Source organism: Rhinopithecus roxellana, chromosome 11 (genome assembly GCF_007565055.1).
Source record: "Rhinopithecus roxellana isolate Shanxi Qingling chromosome 11, ASM756505v1, whole genome shotgun sequence".
In the NCBI taxonomy this organism is placed as follows: domain Eukaryota; kingdom Metazoa; phylum Chordata; class Mammalia; order Primates; family Cercopithecidae; genus Rhinopithecus; species Rhinopithecus roxellana.
In genome coordinates this window covers 46,576,184-46,599,070 of record NC_044559.1, presented here as the reverse complement: position 1 = coordinate 46,599,070, position 22,887 = coordinate 46,576,184, and the positions used below count along the sequence as shown (strand labels likewise).

Sequence of the window (22,887 nt, the reverse complement as noted above, 5' to 3'; positions counted from 1 at the left end):
TTTTTTCTTTTTTGGCATGTAAAGGTCACCCTTGAGGTTCCCACATCCACATCCTTCACAAATGTAGCTGGGATATTGAGACGACTAGCTCTGGAGTTGGAAAACACTGGGACAGGTCCGAGCTGGGGCACTGCCCAAGTCCCTCCTGTTGCACTCAATACCTGGGTTAAACAAAGAAAATTGTGTTCGCCAGTCTCGCTAGCTAAAGTCACAAGATTCCGAGTATATGCAGCACTCTGGAATTCCTACAAAAACTCATCAGCAGGGGTATGCTGCCTGCTATGCAGAAACGGCCGTGCATCGGACTTTCCAGATAAAAACATTTAGTACAGAGTTGAAAAACCATGTGATGGTCATGGATTTTGTGAAGAGTAACTGGTTTCCCTCCCAGAGAAGAGCCAAAGTTTGTATCAACCATATGTGTCAAGGCTTGAAGACGGCTGAGCAGACAGCCAGCAGATATGAGGTACGGCTGAGCCTGGGTGGGTGAGTGGGTACACACTTGACTCAGAGAGAGATGGACTTGTTGCTTCTCAGACAGTTCAGGTGTTTTATCTGGTCTAATAAATTAATCATATGTGTTTGTAGACTTCCCTAAGGGATTTGGAAAAGCCTTCTTCATTTCTGAATTTATTTTAGTTTTTGAAATATGGGGGAAGGAGAAAGCATATTGGATGAAGGTAATTTACGATGACACATGTCTGCATTTACAAACGTTTAATGGTGCTCCAAAGACTACTGAGTTGGGTAATTTGTATCCATGTTTAGAAACTACAGCATGTTTCTGTGAGTTAAATATTCTTAGCTCTGTATGTTTGCAATCACCTGTCTTTAAAAGCAAATTCCTATTTGTTTCCTGTTGTGTTTTGCAGGAGAATATGTATGACATGTTTTCATTGAGTTAAAATAGGATGATTCAAGTTAGGCCAGTAAGAATGGTCTTTTATTTTTGAGAGCAAGCTCTAATTTTCAAGCAGAGACAACTTTGTAAAAAAAAAAAAAAAGAAAAAAAAAAAAAAAGAGAGAGAGAGAACTTTGGAGATTTAAAATGTAAAAGTGAGATAAACACCTTACTCTGAAACATATTTGTATTCTGCAACTAGTATCAGCCGTAAGCAGTTATCTTTTCAGGAAGTAAACACGCATGAAATCTGATCAGCTCTTTATTGTACATGGAATAAATTATGAACGACATTGTAATTGACTCCCATATAGCTCATTTACCCATCTCTTTTGATAGATGTAACATGCAAATTGCTAATGCCTTATGAAAAGGTAACCTTTCTGAATATTGATGCTGTTATTAGGAAAGCCTTCCCATGAATACTGGCAAATACGCCAGCTCTTTTGTTCCCCAGACTGGGCAGAAGGAAGCCAGCACAATGTGGAAGGAACAGGTTTTGCAAGGTTCAAGGCTGGCTTCTTCCAGTTCCAGCCCTGGGAGTGTGAATTTCCTTGCTCACAACAGAGATGTAAAGGCCACAGAAATAATGGTGCTAATTAAATTCAGTAATAGTTGTTCATTACTCCATTGCCCAATCAACCAGAGCAAAAGGTGTGCAATTGGAATATAATTGAAAGAAATCAGAGATGTCATTATTCACAAGTAATTAATCAGATGGGGACAGAATTTTATCATTGCATAATTTTCATTGAGGTTATTTTCCAGTCCTCCAGAGAGAGAAAAACTTGTTGAATTATATTATCATGCATTTTACTAAAGTGTTCATGACTTCATTTTAAACCCTGTGCAGCAAACAGTAGATCTGGCATTCTCATTTTCTTCATATGTAAAACTTCACTTATTCCTATAGCCACACTAAATAAAACAATGTGAAAAAAGTACATCTTTTTAGGGGGTTACAAAAAACTTCAAATATGTGACAGTCACAGCTACTTTTTTTCAGGGCCCAGTGCCCTGCTACTATTGACAGCCAACAACTGAGCCACCAATGTTAAAATGAATGCCAGATCCAAGCCTCCACCCACAATCAGTCTGATGGGCTGGATGGGCCTCACTGTGTCCGACTCCAGAAGTTGTCCAGGAAGGGCCTGCCTCCTTGGCTCAAGGGCGGGCCAAGTTTGAAAACCATCAGATAGGATTTGCACCCCCTGTCCCTCTGAACTTCAAGCTCTGCTCTTGACTTTTGGTAGCAAACATTTCCGATTTTAAAATATTCCACATCCGTTAAACTAGTCTTCATGTTGTTCCTACCAGGACATCTCAGCATTAGTTAGATTAGGAAATTAAGGAAGAAGGAAGCTTCCTTACTCAATTTCCCAAGCTGAACTGATGAGAGACCCCAATTAGCAGCTTCTGGGTTCTGCCTTTGGACTTGGTCCCGTGACTCCTTCTCTTCTATCAGCTCCAAGGCCAGGGATTAACCTGCCCCAGGCTTTGACCATAAAGTACTCAATGAGCTGACAAATGAGCAAGGTCTCTGGGATGAACTCTCAATGCACAAAGGTGCTAGATTAAAGAAACTGGTTGGTTATCTGGCAAACGTGAGTTTTGGAGGTTTTATTTCTGTAAAAACCTTATGGATTTCAAGTTCTTCCCATGAGGGCCTGCAAATCTGCTTGATTTTAGTGTAAAAGCTACAGACTCAAATTTTTCCCAAACCATGGGCTTAGTCCTGAGCTGTCTTAATGATTGAAGAACCCCCTCTCACCTGCTGAACTCCAGCCCAGGGACGATCCAGCCGCCCGCATACCCTTACATAGACTTCCTTCTGATAGCAACAAGGAGCAGAGCCTGCTGTGCTGAAAGTAACCAGGATTGGAAGCAGGTGATGGTGAGGGGTGCTGAAGGTCCCCAGGTTCATATTTTCAAAGCCTTGATGTCTGCACACTCAAAAAATGCCCCAGACTCTGAGAAATACAGTGTGTTAAGGGCATGTCTCCCCCTGCGTATGTTTTTGATGAATTTCAGACATCAATGTAGCCATAACTGGAGGATGGGGATGAGCCCATATTACGCTCTGCCTTCTGTCCACATGGCAAGCAGGGACACTTTTTGAGACTCTCTGCAGTAGAGCTTGAATGGTTTTGCCAACCTGGGAAGGGAAACCTCATAGAATTCAGTGATGTGCTCATATCTCCTAAGGTGTGAATGTAGTGGGCATCTCCTAATTGATTGTGGAGACCTTTCTGATGGTAGGTGTAGGCTGAGATGCATCAGCCAAGGCTCACCCATCTGTCCTCTGATAGGCGACAGTTTCCAGTGCCTTTAATCATTAGATGAGCCAAAGAAAGATTTTGTATTTGGAAATCACTATTTGGCCATGCCTCCCAATATTTTTCAAAATCTCCATCATCATTTCCATCTCCCTTTTCTATTCATTCTTTTAAAAAATTTGGGTTTAGCCAGCTGGGCACAGTGGCTCACACCTATAATCCCAGCACTTTGGGAGGCCAAGGTGGGCAGATCACAAGGTCAGGAGATCAAGACCATCCTGGCTAACATGGTGAAACCCCATCTCTACTACAAATACAAAAAATTAGCCTGGCGTGGAGGCGGGTGCCTGTAGTCCCAGCTACTCAGGAGGCTGAATGAGGCAGGAGAATGGCATGAACCTGGGAGGCAGAGCTTGAAATGAGCCGAGATCGTGACCCTGCACTCCAACCTGGGCAACAGAGCAACACTCCGTCTCAAAAACAAAACAAAACAAATTGGGTTTAGCCAGTAGTGCTGAATTCATAGTGAACTTTTTTTTTTTTTTTTTTTTTTTTTTTTTTTTTTTTTTTTTGAGACTGAGTCTCACACTGCTGCCCGGGGTTGGAGTGCAGTGGCACAATCTTGGCTCACTGCAACCTCTGCCTCCCGGGTTCAAATGATTCTCCTGACTCAGCCTCCTGAGTACCTGGGATTACAGGTGCTTGCCACCATGCCTGGCTAATTTTGTTGTATTTTTAGTAGAGTCGGGTTTCACCATGTTGCTCAGGCTGATCTTGAACTCCTGACCTCATGATCCGCCTGCCTTGGCCTCCCAAAGTGCTGGGATTACAGCGTGAAGGCATTGGCAATGACAAACAAGGAGGAACACTTACCAGGCGACTCTTTTCATCTCCCACATCCCTCCTCATGTCTACACTTTCCTCTACCTTCTCGAGCTGTTCTAAAGTCCTTGGCTGCTCATTTGATCAGCATCTGTTATTTCTGCATCATTTCTAGTGATTGATTTTCCTCCTGATTACAGGTCATGCTTCTTTGCACACTAGGTAATTTTTTTTTATTATACTTTATGTTCTAGGGTACATGTGCACAACGTGCAGGTTTGTTACATATGTATACATGTGCCATGTTGGTGTGCTGCACCCATTAACTCATCATTTACGTTAGGTATATCTCTTAATGCTATCCCTCACCCCTTCCCCCACCCCACAACAGGCCCCGGTGTGTGATTTCCCCTTCCTGTGTCCAGGTGTTTTCACTGTTCAATTTCCACCTATGAGTGAGAACATGCGGTGTTTGGTTTTCTGTTCTTGTGATAGATTGCTGAGAATGATGGTTTCCAGCTGCATCCATGTCCCTACAAAGAACACGAACTCATCCTTTTTTGTGGCTGCATAGTATTCCATGGTGTGTATGTGCCACATTTTCCTAATCCAGTCTGTCATTGATGGACATTTGGGTTGGTTCCAAGTCTTTGCTGTTGTGAATAGTGCCACAGTAAACATATGTGTGCATGTGTCTCACTAGGTGATTTTAAAATTGAATTTTGGCCACTGTGAATTTTACATTGTTTGGCGTTTGATTTTGTTAAGTTTAAGTTATTTGAAAACAGCTTGACCCTGTTCAGGCTTATTTTTTGAATTTGTTTGGGCTTGTTGAAATGTCCCTGGGGATATTCAGTAATGTCTGGAGACAGTTTGGTTGTGACAACCTTGGGGAAAGTGCTACTGGTGTCTAATGGGTAGAGGCCAGAGATGCTGCTAATATTCTACAATGCACAGGACAGTGCCACCTTCCACCCTGTAACAAAGAATTACTTAGCTGAAAATGTCCATGGTGTTGAGGCCGAGAAACCCTGATGTGGGCTAATTTAGTCCCAGTGTTACAACGTGACCCTCCTGAGGACTCTACCTGATGTCTCGTGTGTGACAAGGTGTTTGTACCTTGGCTGGCGGGAACCTAAATTGCTTCCAAGTAGGTCCTGAATGATGTGACCTACCACTTTCTGGAAGTTATTTTCTTGGTTTCAGATGTTTTTCTCTTGGGCAGGAGCAGATCAGTATTCAGGCAAAGACCTGGGAGGTCCCTTGCAGGCTGCTGGAACTCTCCTTTGCAGTTCTCCTCTTCCCAAATTCCAGCTACATTGGCCTCTCTAATTTCCTTCTCTACCTCCTCCACTCAGCAAAGACCCCAGGCTCAGCTGAGTTTCCCCTCCCAAGCTGCAACCTGGACACTGCCTCCAGGTGGGGACAATTGTAGGACTCACCTGTCAGGGGTCAGAGTGCTGCATTGCTTGTGTTCAATGTCTGGAAGTCATTGTTTCCTAGCTGTTGCCTGGTTACTCTGTCATGGCTGGAAGAAGAAGTCTCCCAGAGTGGTTTCAATATCCCACCATAGTTTGGAAACTTCGCTCTGGGCTTTTCTGAATGTTTTCAAGTGGCTGGAGTACACCGTTCGGTCTTGTAAAATAAAAGCACTCAAGTTTTAAGTATTTGGGCTTCAAGAGAATTTGATTCCAGAAATAAAGAGGTCACTGAAACCAAACAGGAGGTAAAGCGAACATTTCCTTTCTTCTCACAGTTATCAAAAGGTGCAAAACAATTTTCCCTGTTTCCAGACCAAGCTGAAGAGCTTAGCCAGATCAAAGCCTTTGGAGTCTCACCTTTCCCCCTGAAGTCCTGGCCTCCAAGCATTATTTTTGCTGGGATGTGCTCGTGGCTCTGACTGCAGTGAAGACGCTATCTCCAGCCTGAAGAGGGCTGAGAAAAGGCTGTTTAACAAAGGGCAATAAAGATTTTCATGAGCTCTGCCACTCCGCCAACAGGCTGGGAGCCCCTGCCTCATTCCTGTGCCTTGCCTGCTGTCTGGTGGGTGCTTGGGCTCCTCCTAGAAGCCTCAGCTTAGCCTCCACTGACAATGGCTGATGGCCTCCATTCAAACGCAGACATGAGAAGCCCAAGAACTGAGAGGGAAATGAAATGGCTGTGCTTGGGTCTCAATGCTGCCCTCTCACCATATTCTTCCAGCCCTCCCTACACCTGCCAACTGGAGCTGCCTGTCAGAGGGCAAGGTCCTAGAGAGGTGTGAGGAGTCAGAAGTCTGAAGTCGCTTTTGTTGCATCAGGAGGCAGATCTGGTGAGTGAGGTCTCCAATCTCGCTACAATGGACAGTATTTAACGAGAGGTCAAGTGTGAGTTGACCCATGGCATTGGCAACTAAAGCTTGTAAGATCTATCTGACATCATTTTAGTCAATTTCCACCAGGGAATTGGGAACTTGTGGGGAGACCACATCCACACTTCAGCCAAACCGAGGGAGAGAAGAGATGGCAGATGAAAGGTGGTAGTGTGGTTAGGAGAAAGAGCTCTGGGTTGAGACTGTCTGGGCTTTTGCCAGCTGAGTGATCTTGACAATTTTCTTGTTCTCTTTGAGCCTAGTTTTCTCATCTGTGTTCATGTGAACAATGATAATATCTGCCTTATAGGGTTGCTGGGGGCATTAAAAGAGATAACCTATATAAAGGGTTAAGTCTTGGGGCTAGCATGGAGGCTGTACCACATGAAAGTGACACAGAGCCATGGCACCAAGACGTGGCCCCTGGGTGCAGGCCAATTGTAACCAGTGCTTTATGGGTGCTGCTGCTTTGTAAGCCGTCTTGTTTAAGTTGGGGCGAAATGCTTCCCTTCCCTCCTTCCCCACACTCAAAATGTCAGGTCACAGGGACTTACGACCTTCTATATTCTTATATAGACCTTATAAAGACCATATATATATATAAAGAAATATATATATTCTTATATAGATCTTATAAAGACCACAGGGACTTATGACCTTCTATATTGGGCTCAGGGTAACCCCATCCCCCAAGCAATTTAGAAATTAGTTATCAAATTGGCCAGGAGCTAAATGCACAGTTTTCATTCAGAGCACGCCCACTCCTGGGACCAGCTGCAAATTCCATCACCGACAAGAGACTCTTGAGAGCGTGAGTTCATCCACACCTGACTCCCTCACGGTAAAGCTAGGGTTAGGGCAGAAAGCATTAGTGAGGCATTTTTGACATAAAATGAACCTCCCTAGGAACAAGGATCTAAATGAGGTTTTGTCATCTTATGGAAGATTGCATGGCCCCTGCACCTTAGTGTATTTTAGAATCCTTAGAACGTTCTAAGAATTCAGAGCCCCGGGTTCTGGGAGGGGTGGCTTCCAGAAATCTATGTTTTTAAATAGAGAACTTGGTGGTTCTGTTGCAGTTCTGAAACCATGATCTGCAAGTTGTAGACCAATATTTTCCAACTGCATGAACCCCAAAGAAAGTCACAAAAAGGCCAGTTGAATTGTCCTTGTTAAGAAAACCAGTGCATGGAAGGGCAGGGAGTGGGAGCAGATGTGAGTCAGAGAGGAGAGTGTGGAAGCCAGGACCACTGTGTGCAAGGAGAGCTGAGAGATGGAGATGGAACAAAAGAGGCTGGTGTCAGCTGATTCCTGAATTGCCTCATTGAAGCTCACAACAGCTGTGTGAGACACATGAGGCCTATTTTTCCAAAGAGAAAATTCTGTGAGGCCAGAGACATGGTGCAGGCTGCACAGTGACACAGTTAGGAGCGGCGGAAGGAGGATTCCATCCAGGTTACGTCTTCTTCTACAGACTGTACTTCTCACGTGGTGCTGGGGGAGGCAGCACATCTCCTGACAACGACAGCTGGAACCCAGGGAGGTTCAGAGCTAACTACAGAGAAAGTCAACTACACCAGAATCAAGTAGTTAGGGGCAGTCATCGTGCCCCTCTAAACTGGGGGCCCTTTCTCTTTCTTTCTGATTGAGACATTTGTCCACCCACGGCTTTCTCACTGAGAACCTCCTTACAGCTCTGAGGACCACATGTGTTCTTACCACCCTCTGTAGTTGCCACCCTAGGTCCTCTCCCTCCTCTGCTGGAGCAGATGGATTAAAGAGGAGACACTTGAGCTTGCTCTTGTAACAAATGCGTATTAAGGACCTACTCTGTGACGGGAGCTGTGGTAGGTGCTGGGGACACAGAGGTCAAAAAGGCTCATCATCTGATTGAGGAGACACCCATCCCAAGTGATGCCAGGTCAGGGTGTCTACGCAGAGTTGTGGATCCAGAGAACTCAGCAAGACTGCACGGAGGAGACCTTTGGGCACATTCTTTATGGAGGAGTGGGAGGTTTCCAGGCATGGGGGGACAGAGAGAGTATAGGCAAATGGGGAAGGGGAGGACATTTCAGGCAGAAGGAATGGCAATTTCTGAATGGGGGCACAGGAAGGGAAAACCTAAACAGAACCCAGTAGTCTCTCTGAGCTGAAGAGACACAGTGTGACTGTAATTTGCAAGGCACACTTCTTGAGAGGAAGGAGGTAGGCAAAAAAAAAAAAAAAAAAAAAAGAACTCCAGAAGTTTGCATCGGGCCCTCTTGAGTCTGGCTGAAAATTAATCTGTGCTGTGTAGGGAGAAAGTCTCTATGACCAGACAGAGAAAACTGGCAGGGAAAGAACATCTTACTGGGGAGCTGTGAGACGAGCACTTCCCAGCACCACCCCAGAGCCATGAATCATTCAGGTCCCTCACCACCTGGAATGTAGAGACCTCACTGAATACAGGTAAATCACATAGAGCGCCGAGGAGGGTCGTGTCTTAGTAGTGTGGCTAAACTAGCCTCAGTAAAGGCTACCCTAGATCCATCCATAGTAATTTTAAAACCAGTTGTTGAAATAATCAAGCCATTCCTCAAGTGGTTTAGTTGGCAAACAAAGTTCAAACTTTTTTTTTTTTTTTAACAAGACTACAACAAAATCCAGCAAGCAATAATATAAAATTTATAATGTCTGGCATCCAATCAAAATTACTAAACTTTCAAAGAATCCAGAGCATATGACTCATAACCAAGATAATGCTAGTTAGTAAAAACAGATTCATTAATGATGCAAATGAGAGAATTCACAAGCAATGATCTATTAAAAGGCTATTACAGATATTATAATTATATTGTTTTCCCTTTAAATGCAAGGATTTAAGAAAAGACATCACCGTAATGGGGCAAGAAATGGATTATTTTTTTAAAAAGAACTTCTTGATAAGAAAAAAATGACACTATCTAAAATGGAAATTTTACTGGATGGGATTAACAGCAGATTAGATGCTGCAGAAGAAAAGATCAATGAACTTTCCAAAATGAAGACAAGAGAGAAAAATTTAAAAAGAGAGAGAGAGAGCCAGAATGAGATTTGGAGAGGGAGACACGGCAAGAGAGAGAGCACTGTAAGATCTATCTGACATCATTTTGTTTAATTTCCACCAGGCAACTGGGAACTTGTGGGGAAACCATACCCACATTTCAGCCAAACCAAGGGAGAGAAGAGATGGCAGATGAAAGGTGGTGGTGTGGTTAAGAGAACGAGCACTGGATTTAGACTGTCTGGGCTCTTGCTAACTGAGTGACCTTGACAGTTTTCTTGTTCTCTTTGAGCCTAGTTTTCTCATCTGTGTTCATATGAACTATGATAATATCTGCCTTATAGGGTTGCTGGGGGCATTAAAAGACATAACCTATATAAAGGGTTGAGCCTTGGAATTGGCAAGGAGGTTGTTCTCCATGACAATGAGTTGTTGTTGTTGTCCAAGTTTCAACATACGTTTTCCTGTCATCTCCAACTGTATCACAGAGCCATGGCACAAAGACGTGGCCCTTGGGTGCAGGCAAATTGTAACTAGCACTTTATGGATGCTGCTCCTGTGACCTGGAGGATGATATCAAGAAGCCCAACACACATGTGATTAGATACACAGAAAGAACAGGGGGGAGGAGTGAGGAGAAAAAAGATTTGAAGAAATAATGGCTAAAAGTTTTCCAAGTTAATGACATTTGTATCAAGCATATAATAGCAGAAGCCAGATTCTCAAGGTTGTCCCATGCCACATTAAGTGTTTCCAAAATGATGGTCCACAGGGTTGTCAGTAGGGGTTCTCCAGTCCAAGGGAAATGACCACCATGTACAAATTAACTGCTCTAACTGCTGTACTTATGACTGAGATGATACCAATTTAGGGTAGAATCACATATTGTGTCTGTTATGATTGGCTATTAGTAAAACGAAAAAAATCTGGCAGACACAATCTGTATTTATTTTTTATTGCTGCCTAACTAATTATTACATATATAGCAGCTTAAAACAATGCCTTTGATTATTTGTAGATCAGAAGTTCTGGTGTAGGTTGGATGGCTTCTCTGATTAGGATCTCTTCAGGTTGAATCACGGTGTCACCTGAGACTGTGATCGCTGAGGCTTGGGGGTCCTCTTCCAAGATCACTGGTTCTTGGCAGAATTCAGTTCCTTGTGGCTACAGGACTGAAGTCCTCATTTTCTTACAGGCTGTTAGCCAGAGATCATGATCAGCTTTTGGAGGACTGCCTCAGGTCACTGTCTGAGGCTCTAGCCATGGGCAGCTCACAGTATGTTGTTTGCTTCTTCAAGGCCAGAAGAAGAATCTCTGCTACTTTGAATCTCTCTGACTTCTATAAAAGGCTCATCTGATTTGGTCAGGTCCATCTTATATAATCTCCTTTTTGATTGATTCAATGTCAACTGATTAGTAACCTTAATTACATCTGTAAACCCCAACCCTTTTTCTCCCTTTTGATTGACTCAATGTCAACTGATTAGTAACCTTAATTACATCTGTAAACCCCAACCCTTTTTCTCCCTTTTGATTGACTCAGTGTCAACTGATTAGTAACCTTAATTACATCTGTAAACCCCAACCCTTTTGCCATATAATGTAACTTAATCATGGACATGATCGCCCATCATATTCATAGGATCTTTTCACCATCAAAGAGAGGGGAACATGTAGGGCATGTACACCAAGAGGAATCTTAAAAACCATCTGAGTATTTGGCCTGCCACATTATATTTTAAATTTTTGCATCTGTGGAGTAAAGGAAATAGAAGGAGCCCTCGGGATTGAAAGCACATAGGTTGGAGTCTCTGGGAGCTCCATGAGGCCAAGTGCACATAATCTGCTCTAGCTCACCATGTGCCCCCGGCACAGGTCAGTTCTCAGTAGACATTTGTGGGATGAATTATGAATGAAGAAATGAATAAACAGAAGTGCATGCAGTATGTTTTAGATGAGCACCTGAGACCAGGGTGAATGATGGTTGATTACTTAGTGCATGTAGGAGATCTTCCTTGATTCAATCCTTACATTTGTCTCTATTACAGATTCACTCATTTTCAGTGATCACAGACAGACAGACAGATGGACAAACAGGTAACAGCTCTAGTTTGTCCAAATGAAGCTAAAAATGAAGGTCACTTGTTTGAGCAATGTTTTCATTAATCCAATTCCAAAAAGCAAAATTATTTAACTTCCTCTCTGTGAGTCTAATTTATATCTCTTCTCCATCTAGAAAGGACTTTGAGACAGCCCTAAAAATGAGTATCTTGGAAAATATCCCAAATTTAGGAATAACAACATATTAGAGAAACCAACAGGGCTGAAGACAAATGGGAGAAATATTTTCTCAAAGTAAACAACGCATTGCTTGCTATTTTATGTCTAATGCAAGAAACCACCTCCCAGCAGAGTGGCCAGCAGCCAGGAGTAAGGGCATTGGCAACCCAGGGCCTGTGTCAGGGTCCAGATGCCTCTGATTCAGTCCTCAATTTACAGAAAGTTCACAGATCCCCTTATTTTAGCTTCAGATGCACTCAACTCCTCACTGATGCTGTCTAGACACTGCCGGCTTCTCAGTGCGTGGCTCTAGGTTGGCTGCCTCATATTGCACTAGTTTTCAAGGCAACCTGTTTGGTGATGATGTTCTGGGTGAGCTGTGTGAAAGGGACTTGGATACTGGATATGCAGAGAGGCTCAGAAGTGAATGGGAGATGCCGTGTGCTTACCTCCTCACCGCTGATTGGAAGTAGGAAAGCTCTGTAGTTCCCAGCGCATGCAGCCACTGTGCTAGCTGTCAGATATACAGGAAAAGAAACCGTGAAGACTCTGTGGAGCAGCTCCACAACCATGGCCATTTACTCAGGTTCAGCCTCTGCAATCTGGAGGAAGCTTGCAAAATGAAAATCTGATCCCCTTGTTTTAAAACTAGGGAAAGGGCTAGGAGCAATGGCTCCCGCTTGTAATCCCAGCATTTTGGGAGGCTGAGGTGGGAGGATCATTTGAGCCCATTCAAGACCAGCCTGGGCAACAGAGTGAGACCCATTTCAATCAATCAATCAATCAATCCATGAAAACCAAGGAAAATGTCAGCAATGGTACTAAACTATAAATCATTCTCATTGTATTCTGTAGTCTTTCTCTTGACTTTTTTACAGTGTTTTAAATTTGCTATTTATGTTGGTCTAAGTACAAATTAAAATGTTATTCTCACAAACTTTACTTTTCAGCTTTACATTGTGCAATGACAGTTTTAACACAAATTCAAAACCATTTAGCTCACAGGTAGACTCACCAAAATGACACAGTTCATGTTTTTTGTAGCTCATAGATGCATATATGTATTTCATTCAAATGAGAACGATGGAAGTGCTGCAAACATCAACTCAACTGTTTGTAATTTCATTGCTTCATATAATTTTACCAATACTCTCTGCCCTTTGGCTTGCTGATGAGTGAAGAAAGACTACAAGGAAAGGAACTAGGGTTGCCCTGTCTTTCTCTTCCTTCTGTGTCATCATTTCAGCATAAGTGGCTGGCTATACACGGAAGTAGCATGAGTAAGAGAGATTTTGATAGGGCTACTGGTCACTCGTGTTTTTCAGAACATCATTGCCTTCTTTCTGCCTTTGAAGTCAGTCTGGTTCCAATGGGAAGTGGGACCTCATGGCTGTTGGCATTTCAACGTCCTTGTTCTGGGACAGAATGCGCTCACCTTGTATTCACTGTGTATCTTCCTGAACTCCCACACCCAGACTTTGTAGGTTCACCCAAAGTCTGTGAATGAGGATCACCTTATGTCAATGGGGTGGTGAGGGAGTGCACGTGCCTCCTCTGCCCCCAGCATGCCCCATGGTCCTGTTGGCAGTCACTTATAAAACACAGGTTCAAAGACAAAGTATTGGCGGCTGGGTACAGGAGCTCACGCCTATAATCCTAGCACACTGGGAGGCCGAGGCAGGGAGATCACCTGAGGTCAGGAGTTCCTGATCAACATGGAGAAACCCTGTCTCTACTAAAAATACAAAAATTATTTGGGCGTGGTGGCGCACACCTGTAATCCCAGCTACTCAGGAGGCTGAGGCAGGAGAATCGTTTGAACCCAGGAGGCAGAGGTTACGATAAACCGAGATGGGGCCATTGCACTCTAGCCTGGGCAATAAGAGCGAAACTCCGTCTCAAAAAAAAAAAAAAAAAAAGACAAAGTATTAAAATTTTCAAGTTGGTGATATCAAAAGCACAGGCCCACAAAAGAAAAAAAATTGATCAGTTGGACTTCATCCAAATTGAATATTGGGTGCATTAAAGGACACTCAATGGAGTGAAAAGGCAGCCCACCTTTGGATGAACTGTGAGGATGTGGTGCCAAATGAAATAATGCAGCACACAGGGACAAACATTGTTGTACTCTGCTTTTATGAAGAACCCGGAATTGTCAAATTCACAAAAACAAAATGTAACATAGAGCTCCCAAGGGCTGGGAGGAGGAGGAATGGGGAATTATCATTTAATAGGTACAAAGATTCTGCTCAGGATGATAAAAAAGTTCTGGAGATGGTTCGTGGTGATGGTAGTACAACATCGTGAACGTGCTTAGTTGTGAACTTGAAAATGATTTAAATGGTTAATTTTATGTTGTGTATATTTTACCACAATGTAAAAAAAAAAAATCAAAATAGTGACATTAAACTGAGCACGTGGCAATTCAGAGTACTGGCCCCTATGCAGATTCACAGGTCTCACACCCATGAAGCTGGCCCTGCACTTACCTGTGTTTACAGAACACGAAGTATGAATGCCTAGGACGGTTGTCAGTTGCAGGTTCTTCCGTTAGACAGTGAGATCCCTGAGGTCAGGGTGCATGTCCTATTTCCCGTACTAGTTATATGTTTGTTGAATTGAAATTCTAAGCTAAATGGAAGCTTATTCACAATATATTTGTTAAAAATCAGCCTTATTAAAACATAATTTACATACATGATTACTCATACGTTTTTGAAGCATACAGTTCATTTTGTTGTGACAAATGGGTACAGTTGAACACCAGTACCAAATTGTGACATAGGCCATTTCCACAAGCCAAAAAGTCTCCTGTGCCGTTTGTACTCAATGCCCTTCGCAGCCCAGTCCCTGGCAGTCACCCGTCTGCTCTCTATAGCTATAGTGTTGCCTGTTCTGAAATGTCTTGTAGCTGAAATCCTGAAGTATGTAGTATTGTGTGGCCGTGATACATTTCAGTTACAACTTCTAGCATCTTAATTAAAGAAATGATGTTCTACTGAGGCAGCAGAGAAGCAAGGGCTTGGCCTTGATCAGGTGAACCTGGATATGAATCCCGACTCTTCCATTCATTAACTCTTCAATTTTTCATGGACTCTCAGTTGCCGCAGTGTCAGTCGCCTTATATGTAAAATGGAGTTACTGAGAGTACCTTCCTCTTGTGCTGCTTTGAGGCTTGAGTAAGTTGTATGTGACAAGCACTTAGGGAAACCCTTGGCTCATAATAAGAGCCCAAAAAGTCATTGTTCACGTCATTATTGATGTTATTATTAATAATATTTCTTTGCCTTTAAAATGGGATGACAGTAGTGCCTTCCTTTGGGAGTTGCCATGGAGATTACATAATGCCTGTGAAGCATTTACAATGGTGCCTGGCCCTTGGTAAGCACTCCATGGTGTGGCTGCTACGATTTTTCTGTTATAAAGTCATTAAGGACCAAATTTTGCTAGCGTTCAATAAGCAGAAGTTATCACTTCCCCTAATTCTGAGAAGGTGTGAAAGTCAGCCACAAAAAGGACTCCTTTTACATTACTTTCTGTCAGTCTGGGTGAAAAAAATCACAGAAATCAATCACCAGTGTAAAATATACCAAATCTGAAGGCCTTTCCCTGCCGCAGGCCCAGGGCAAGCGTGTCATGCAAACAGGTGAGCCAGGGAGCTGGAAATGCCTTTGTTCTTCTTGTTTTTTGTTTCGTTTTGTTTTGTTTTGTCTCTGTTGCTTTGAAAGAAGAAAGACAATTGAGTTAAAAGTTAAAGGGTCAAGTGGGCTATTGAATTCTCAGAATTTTCTGAGGTGTTCCAAAGTCAGAGTAACTTCAGTGTATTTGATTTCAAAGTATTTCCAACTGTTCAGGACTCTAATTGGGGGAAAGTAGGAAGGGGTGGTAAACAATTCCTGGGGAAAGACATTTCCACATGGAATGAGAGATGGACTCAGTTCTAGAATCATCAGCTCACATTGTCAAGTACAGCTCATTCTATTGTGCTTTCCTTTATTGTAATTTGCAGATATCACGTACTTTACAACTTGAAGGTTTGTGGCAGTTGTATTGGGCAAGTCTAGCTGTGCTGTTTTTCTAAAAGCACGTGCTCACTGGATGTCTCTGTGCCACATTTTAGAAATTCCGCAATGTTTCAAACGTTTTCATTATTATATCTGTTATGGTCATCTGTGATCAATGATCTTTCATATTACTACTTATTTATCTTTTTTTTTTTTGAGACAGAGTCTTGCTCTGTCGCCAGGCTGGAGTGCAGTGGCATGATCTCAGCCCACTGCAACCTCCGCCTCCCGGGTTCAAGTGATTCCCCTACCTCAGCCTCCCCAGTAGCTGGGACTACAGGCACGTGCCACCGTGCCCGGCTAATTTTTTGTATTTTAGTAGAGACGGGGTTTCACTGTGTTGGCCACGATGGTCTCGATCTCCTGACCTCATGATCCACCCACCTCGGCCTCCCAAAGTGCTGGGGTTACAGGCGTGAGCCACTAAGCCTGGCCTCATATTGCTATTGTAATTGTCTTGAGGTGCCACAAATTGCACCCGGAAAAGATGCCAAACTTAAACAAGAAACTGTTTCAACAGCCAGTTCTTCCCTCACCTCTCTCCCTCTCTTAAGTGCTACCTATTTCCTGAGCTACAAAACTATGAAAATTAGGCTAATTAAGCCTACAATGGCCTCTGAGTGTAAAAGTGAAAGGAAGCATTCACATCTCTTGCTTTAAATCAAAAGCTAGAAATGATTATGCCTAGACATGATTAGTGTAGAAATGATTAAGCTTAGTGAGGAAGACATGTCAACAACCCAGTCAGGCTGAAAGCCGGGCCTCTTGCACCAAACAGCCAAGTTGTGAATGCAAAGGAAAAAAATTCTTGAAGGAAATTAAAAGTGCTACTCCAGTGAACACACAAATGATAAGAAAGTAAAACAGCCTTATTGCTGATATGGAGAAAGTTTGAGTGGTCTGGATAGAAGATCAATCCAGCCACAACATTCCCTTAAGCCAAAGCCTAATCCAGCCATAATTCTATGAAGGCTGAGAGAGGTGAGGAAGATACAGAAAAGAAGTTTGAAGCTAGCAGAGGTTGGTTTATGAGGTTTAAAGAAATAAGCTGTCTCTGTAATATCAAAGTGCACGGTGAAGCAGCAAACGCTGATGTAGAAGCTGCTGCAAGTTATCCAAAAAATAACTGATGAAGGTGGATAAACAACAGATTTTCAATGGAGACTAAACAGCCTTCTACTGGAAGACGATGCCTTCTAGGACTTTCATAGTTAGGGAGGTAAAGTTAATGCCTGGCTTCACAGGACAGGCTGATTCTCTTGTTAGGGATAATGAAGTTGGTGACTTAAGTTGAAGCCAATGCTCATTTCCCATTGTGAACATCCGAGGACCGTTAAGAATAATGCTGAATGTACTCTGTCTGTGCTCTATAAATGGAAGAACAAAGTCTGGATAACAGTAAAGCTATTTACAGCATGGTTTACTGACTGTTTTAAGCCCACTGTTAAGACCTGCTGCTTAGAAAAAAAAAAAGATTCCTTTCAAAATATTACTGCTCACTGACAATGTACCTGGTCACCCAAGAGCTCTGATGGAAATGTACAAGAAGATTAATGTCGTTTTCATGCTTAACACAACACCCATTTTGCAGCCCGTAGATCAAGAAGTAATTTCAACATTCAAGCCCTTATTATTCCAGAAATACATTTCCTAAGGCTATAGCTGCCATAGAGAGTGATTCTGCTGATGAATCTGAGCAAAGCAAATTGATAACCTTCTGGAAAAGATTCACCATTCTAGATGCCATTAGGAACATTCATGATCCATGGAAGGAGGTCAAAATAGCACATTAGCAGGAATTTGGAAGAAGTTGATTCCAACCCTCATGGATGACTTTGAGGGGTTCAAGACTTCAGTGGAGGAAGTAACTGAAGATGTTGTAGAAATAGCAAGACAGCTTGAATTAGAAGTGGAGTCTGAAGATGTGACTGAATTGCCGTAATCTCATGATAAATCTTTAATGGATGAGAAGTCACTTCTTATGAAGCAACAAAGAAAATTGTTTCTTGAGATGGAAGTATTCCTGGTGAAGATTCTGTGGACATTGTTGAAATGACAACAAAGGACTTAGAATATTCTATAAACTTGTTGATAGAGCAGTGACGAGGTTTGAGGGGATTACCTCCAAAGTTGAAAGAAGTTCTACTGCAGGTGAAATGCCTCCAAACAATGTCACATGCTACAGAGAACTGTTTCATGAAAGGAAGAGTCAATTGATGCAGCAGACTTCATTGTTGTCTTATTTTAAGGAATTGTGACCGCCACTCCAGCCTTTAGCAACCACCACTCTGATCAGCTGGCAGCTGTCAACACCAAGGCAAGACCCTCTACCAGCAAAAAGATGGCAACTTGTTGAAGGCTTAGATGATTAGAATTTGTGTTTTAGCAATAAGTATTTTAAAATTAAGGTATGTACATGTTGTTGACATAATACACCTTTAATAGAATACAATATAGTGTAAACAACATTTCTATGTCCTGGGAAGCCAAAAAATTCATGTGGTTTGCTTTATTGTGATATCTGCTTTACTGTCGTGGTCTGCAACCGAACCCCCAATATCTCTGAGGTATATCTGTAAGGAGAAAATGTTACAAATGCTAAGAAACATGATAGAACATGCTGAAAGGAATACTTAACGAATCCAGGGAAATCTACCTCTTTCATATACAAAATAGTTCAGCTAAATCTGACTTGGTAACTGGGTAATTAACATGCCTATATTTTAGCGTCATTCTCCCCTCATGGCTGATGTTTGCATAGAAATCTCCAGCCAAGTGCTTCATCCTTGCTGCTCTCACTGTTACCTGCAAACACACAGGGAGCTGAAGTCACCTGGTGGGAAAATGAAGAGTGAATGCTCTGCAGACCACATCTCATTAGACAGCCAGGGGAGGCTGTCTTCCTCCATGTGCCTCCAAGAGCAGAAATAGTAGGAATAATATATCCACTTTACGTCCTGATTCATCTCATTTTCAAATCAGAACCCCACCAGCCACCACCCTTGAAAACAAAAGTGAAGGAGAAACAAGGAGAGACAGATTGAACTGCGGCATCCTCATTCAGATCCTAACAAGGGAACAATCCTACCATTTGCAATCAGATAAGGGATATTATCTCGGTAATAAAAGGCAATTGAGAATCTAAATGAAAAATCTAATGCTTTTCATGCTGATTTATTTTAGATTAGAAAAAGTTAAACCAGATGTAAACATGAAGAGATGAAGCATGAAGAGGGAATCATGGTAGAGCTATATATCTCAGTTTTGAGTTATTATAGGTGCAGGGTTGCATTAACCAGAAAATACACTGTTGATCCATAAACTGATCTGACATTAATTATTGTTGCAGAAGAGTTCAGAAGATTGAATAAAAACATGCAACACTGGCAAAGATCAATCTTGCATCTAGATTAGCGGTAGAGAGTATATATCATACCATCCCCACTAGAGTCTGTGCTCACCAACAAATCAGCAGTCCAACCTGGAACCATCCATCGCACGTGCTGTCTGCCCTCTAGTGGAACCTCCTACATCCCTTGGAGGAGACATTCAGATGCTGAAAAGAGATAGTTCTCTTTTCTTTGGACTCCAATAATGTCTATCTTTATCTTAAAGGGAAGATGCAGCCAAAAATCCACCTTTGGTCTTTGTCTTCTTGGGATCCAAGTAGACTTGGGATGTCTCCTCTGTTTTCTCTGCAAACCATGCGCATGTCCAGAGAGGCAAAGTTAGTGGGGGAGGGTACTGGCAGCAGGGTTCTGTGTAGACCCTGGGAAATCCTCAGCTGTTTTCTCCCCTCTCTTCTTTCCTGCTGTGTATAATGTTTCTGTCCCTGTTCTGCTTGCTTAATGCTTTACAAAGCTCAGGAGCCATCTCTACCTACCCCAACCACCCCTACACACACACACACACATGCACACACACACGTGCACGCACATACATTGCATTCTAGTTGGAGAAGGGAAGGCCTAAGCACTTGGTGTAGGAGTTAAAAATGCTGCTGAATCATGGCTCTGGCATTTAGTAGCTCCATGACCAAGAGCAAATTACCTAATCTCTCCATACCTCAGTGTCCCTGTCTATTAAATGCAGGAGAATGTCTGCCAAATGGAGGTTGAGATAATTAGGACTGGATGAGGGGGTATATGGAAAACCCTCACCCAGAATCTAGTGATAAGTATTCATCAAATGTCCACAGTACTGACTGACAATCCTCCATCCCAAACTTTTGGGATCAGATGTGATTCAACAATAAATTTTTTTTTGGATTTTAAAAAGATAATATTGTGCAACAACTCCATCAGTATCTGAGGGAGAACTCTGTAATTAAGCTTAATTAATAACATGTATGAATATTCACTCTCAATGGAATAAATTCGTATCGTAAATAGCCTTAGGTTAGTTCAGGTAAGGTTTTGCTCTCAGAATAGTTTGCTACAAACCGAGGGAGAAAAACTCTCAGACTACAGAGCTTTATGCATGTTAGCATTGCAGATTAGGGTCTGTGGATCCATGGTGAGTACTCGGATATCTCAAAGGGAGAGTCAGGAAACAACAAAAACTGTAAAATATTCACTCATTTGAGCCCAGCTATGATGGCAGGATTTGGGAGAACAAGTGAGAGAATGTAGGAGTTGCTTTGTAAAGCATTTAGTCTTACATATACGGAAGGTTCTACTATTATGGCACCTACAATGTTTAGTCAGAGCTCACGGGAGCACTGCGTCTGGCTGCGGATGGAATTCATAGATCAATGTGATGTTGATGTTACTATTGTCTTAGCAGATACCAGGCTTGACCACAGAATTTCTGCAGGGCAGGTCTGGCAGGGTTGTACCTGTGAAGTGGCCGGTGGTGTAGGGGAGTGGTGGAAGGAAGGCTGGACCAGGGTCAGGAGGGCTGGTGTAGGTGACAGAGCCACCATTTTCTTGTTCTTGGACACTTAGGTTTCTTATCCTTTCTGGGCCTGAGTTTTGTTATATATATTTTAAAAAATCTATGTGTCCTAGCCACCACCTTTCAGGGACTTCGGAGAGTCAAAATGAAGTCATGTGAATATCAGAGCTTTGCAAGCTGGGGCATTCCACTCTATCAAGGAATGTCATGATTTTCTTACGGTACTTGATCCTAATCTTAGTTTTCTATTCCCTAGGACTGATTCTAATAGCATGGGTTCCAATTTGGGGTTCTTTATTCAAGTACTAGGGGGGTGTGACTTTGGGCAAGTTACTTACCTTCTTTGTGCCTCACTTTCTGTAAAATGGAAATAATAGTGATCATGCCTCTGTCACAGAGTTGTTAGACCGATCCTGTGAGGATTAATTGCCCTCATACAATGATAGCTCCTCACGTGATCCCAGGCTTAAATCAGGCCCATGAGTCACTGGGAACAGAGGTGAGAAATGGTTCTTAAATCTTTTTCCCATTGTGTGACTTTGGTAAACTGTTTCCATTCACTAAATAACACCCTAATGGCTTCAGAGACTTAAGGGAGACACAGTCTTGAAAGGACTGAGTTAGGAGTCACTTAATGATCACTCATGAAATAGTGAAGGCTGATCAGGCTCTCCCTCAGAGTAGTAAACAGTAAAAATTGGAGTCAACCTTTGGTTTATTGGGGAAAATATTTCCACGTGTAGAAAGAGTGCCACGTAAATCCCAGGCATTGCAGGCCAGAGGCCGGTGTCTCCTGTTAACTCGTAACCTTGATCAGGAACTCCGCCCTTTCCCTCCCTCTTCCCTCCCCTCCCCTGTTTTCCTCCTCCCCTGTGCCCCCACTCCCTCCCAAGCTCCCTCTCTACCTTTTCCCTTACTACTTCCTTCCTTCCATCTTTTCTCCTCTTCTTTCTTCTGCAAACATGCACTGTGTTTCTCATTAACACCCACCATGGTGCTGGACACCAGAGATATACAGGTAGGTCCTGCTCCCAGCAACCTCTAGGTCTCAGGGTGAGGCAGACCTGGTTGGGCGAGGAGGAATCCACTAGCAAGCGAGGCCAACAACTTTCTTCTCACTGGGATTATGGTTGAGGGAAGATGCAGATGTCAGCTGTAGATTCGCATGCATCAGTGTGTATTTACAAACCGAGGCAAGTGCTCTGAAGGAAAAGGAATGCTTCTGCAGGAGCTTGTAAATCAGAAACCTGACTTTGGTTTGAAGGTAATGTCAGGAGAGACAATCCTGTGGGCAGCTCATGTGAGCCGAGCTTCAGAAGGACCAGGGTGACGTGTTATGCAAATAGGACAATGCGTGCTAGGGCCCTGCGGTGGGTGAGCATTTAACCAATCAAGGGGATGAGGGGAGCTCATAGAGTGTGTGGCAGGAGAGAGGTGCCCAGTGAGTGATGTCACAGAGATGAGCAGGGGCACCATCAGGGCCCTCGTCATACTTTACCCTAATGGTAATGGAAAGTGTTGCTCTTCTGCGTGAAAGGATTACAGTGAGAAACCAGCAGAAAGTAGAAACCACGGCAAGTCTTTCCAGGATGTTGTGTTTGGGCTAAGACCCGGGGTCCAGCTGATGAAAGAAGTTCCTGAATCACCCCATTGTTGAAAATTCTTGAATCAATGGTGCCCACAGCCTGTGGAACATGGTTCTAGGCTTTGGAGAAGCCAGGCATTTGCAGAAGGCTGTGGGTCTTAGTCAATTTGCCATCCATTGTGAATTGCTGAGTCGAGAGAGAGAGACACACACACACACACACACACAGAGAGAGAGAGAGAGAGAGAGAGAGAGAGAGAGAGAGAGAGAGAGAGATCACCTGTGATCCAAACTGAAGCACTTCAGTGTTTGTTACTTAATGGCAAGGCTGGGGCTCTTGACTAACAATTGCATGGTGCATCAGGAGATTTTCAAGTGAAAATTAATTCTGTGTTGTCACATTCCAGGTTAATTAACTTGCTAGACTTGATAGAGTTAACATTAAAAATATGCATAACAATCGTTCGTAAAAAAACCACACAAGACCACAACCCAGGAGAGAAGTAGCTTAAAATTTCCACTATACCAGTTTCTCTCTGCATCCCTGCACCTCCAAGACAGCTTCCAGATCTACCTGATTGGTGTGAAGCAGTGGAGAGATAACTTGCTGCTTCTGACAGACTTAATAATTTAAATTATTTTCCAGCCCCATATACAATGTTGCAGCACTTTTATTTCCTTCCCTGAAAAT

The 22,887-nt window shown here is 42.9% G+C and overlaps 1 protein-coding gene across 3 annotated transcripts in view; it reads left to right on the top strand.

Annotated features, from left to right (window-relative positions):
* The first annotated feature begins 204 nt into the window (after nucleotides 1-204).
* C11H10orf90 (chromosome 11 C10orf90 homolog) overlaps nucleotides 205-22,887 on the top strand; it is a 242,254-nt gene continuing 219,571 nt past the window's right edge. For all 3 annotated transcript variants that reach the window (XM_030941364.1, XM_030941362.1, XM_030941365.1), the window contains exon 1: nucleotides 205-466. In XM_030941364.1, the coding sequence (XP_030797224.1) occupies nucleotides 227-466 (240 nt within the window). In that variant the 5' untranslated portion in view covers nucleotides 205-226. The remainder of the gene's footprint in view (nucleotides 467-22,887) is intronic.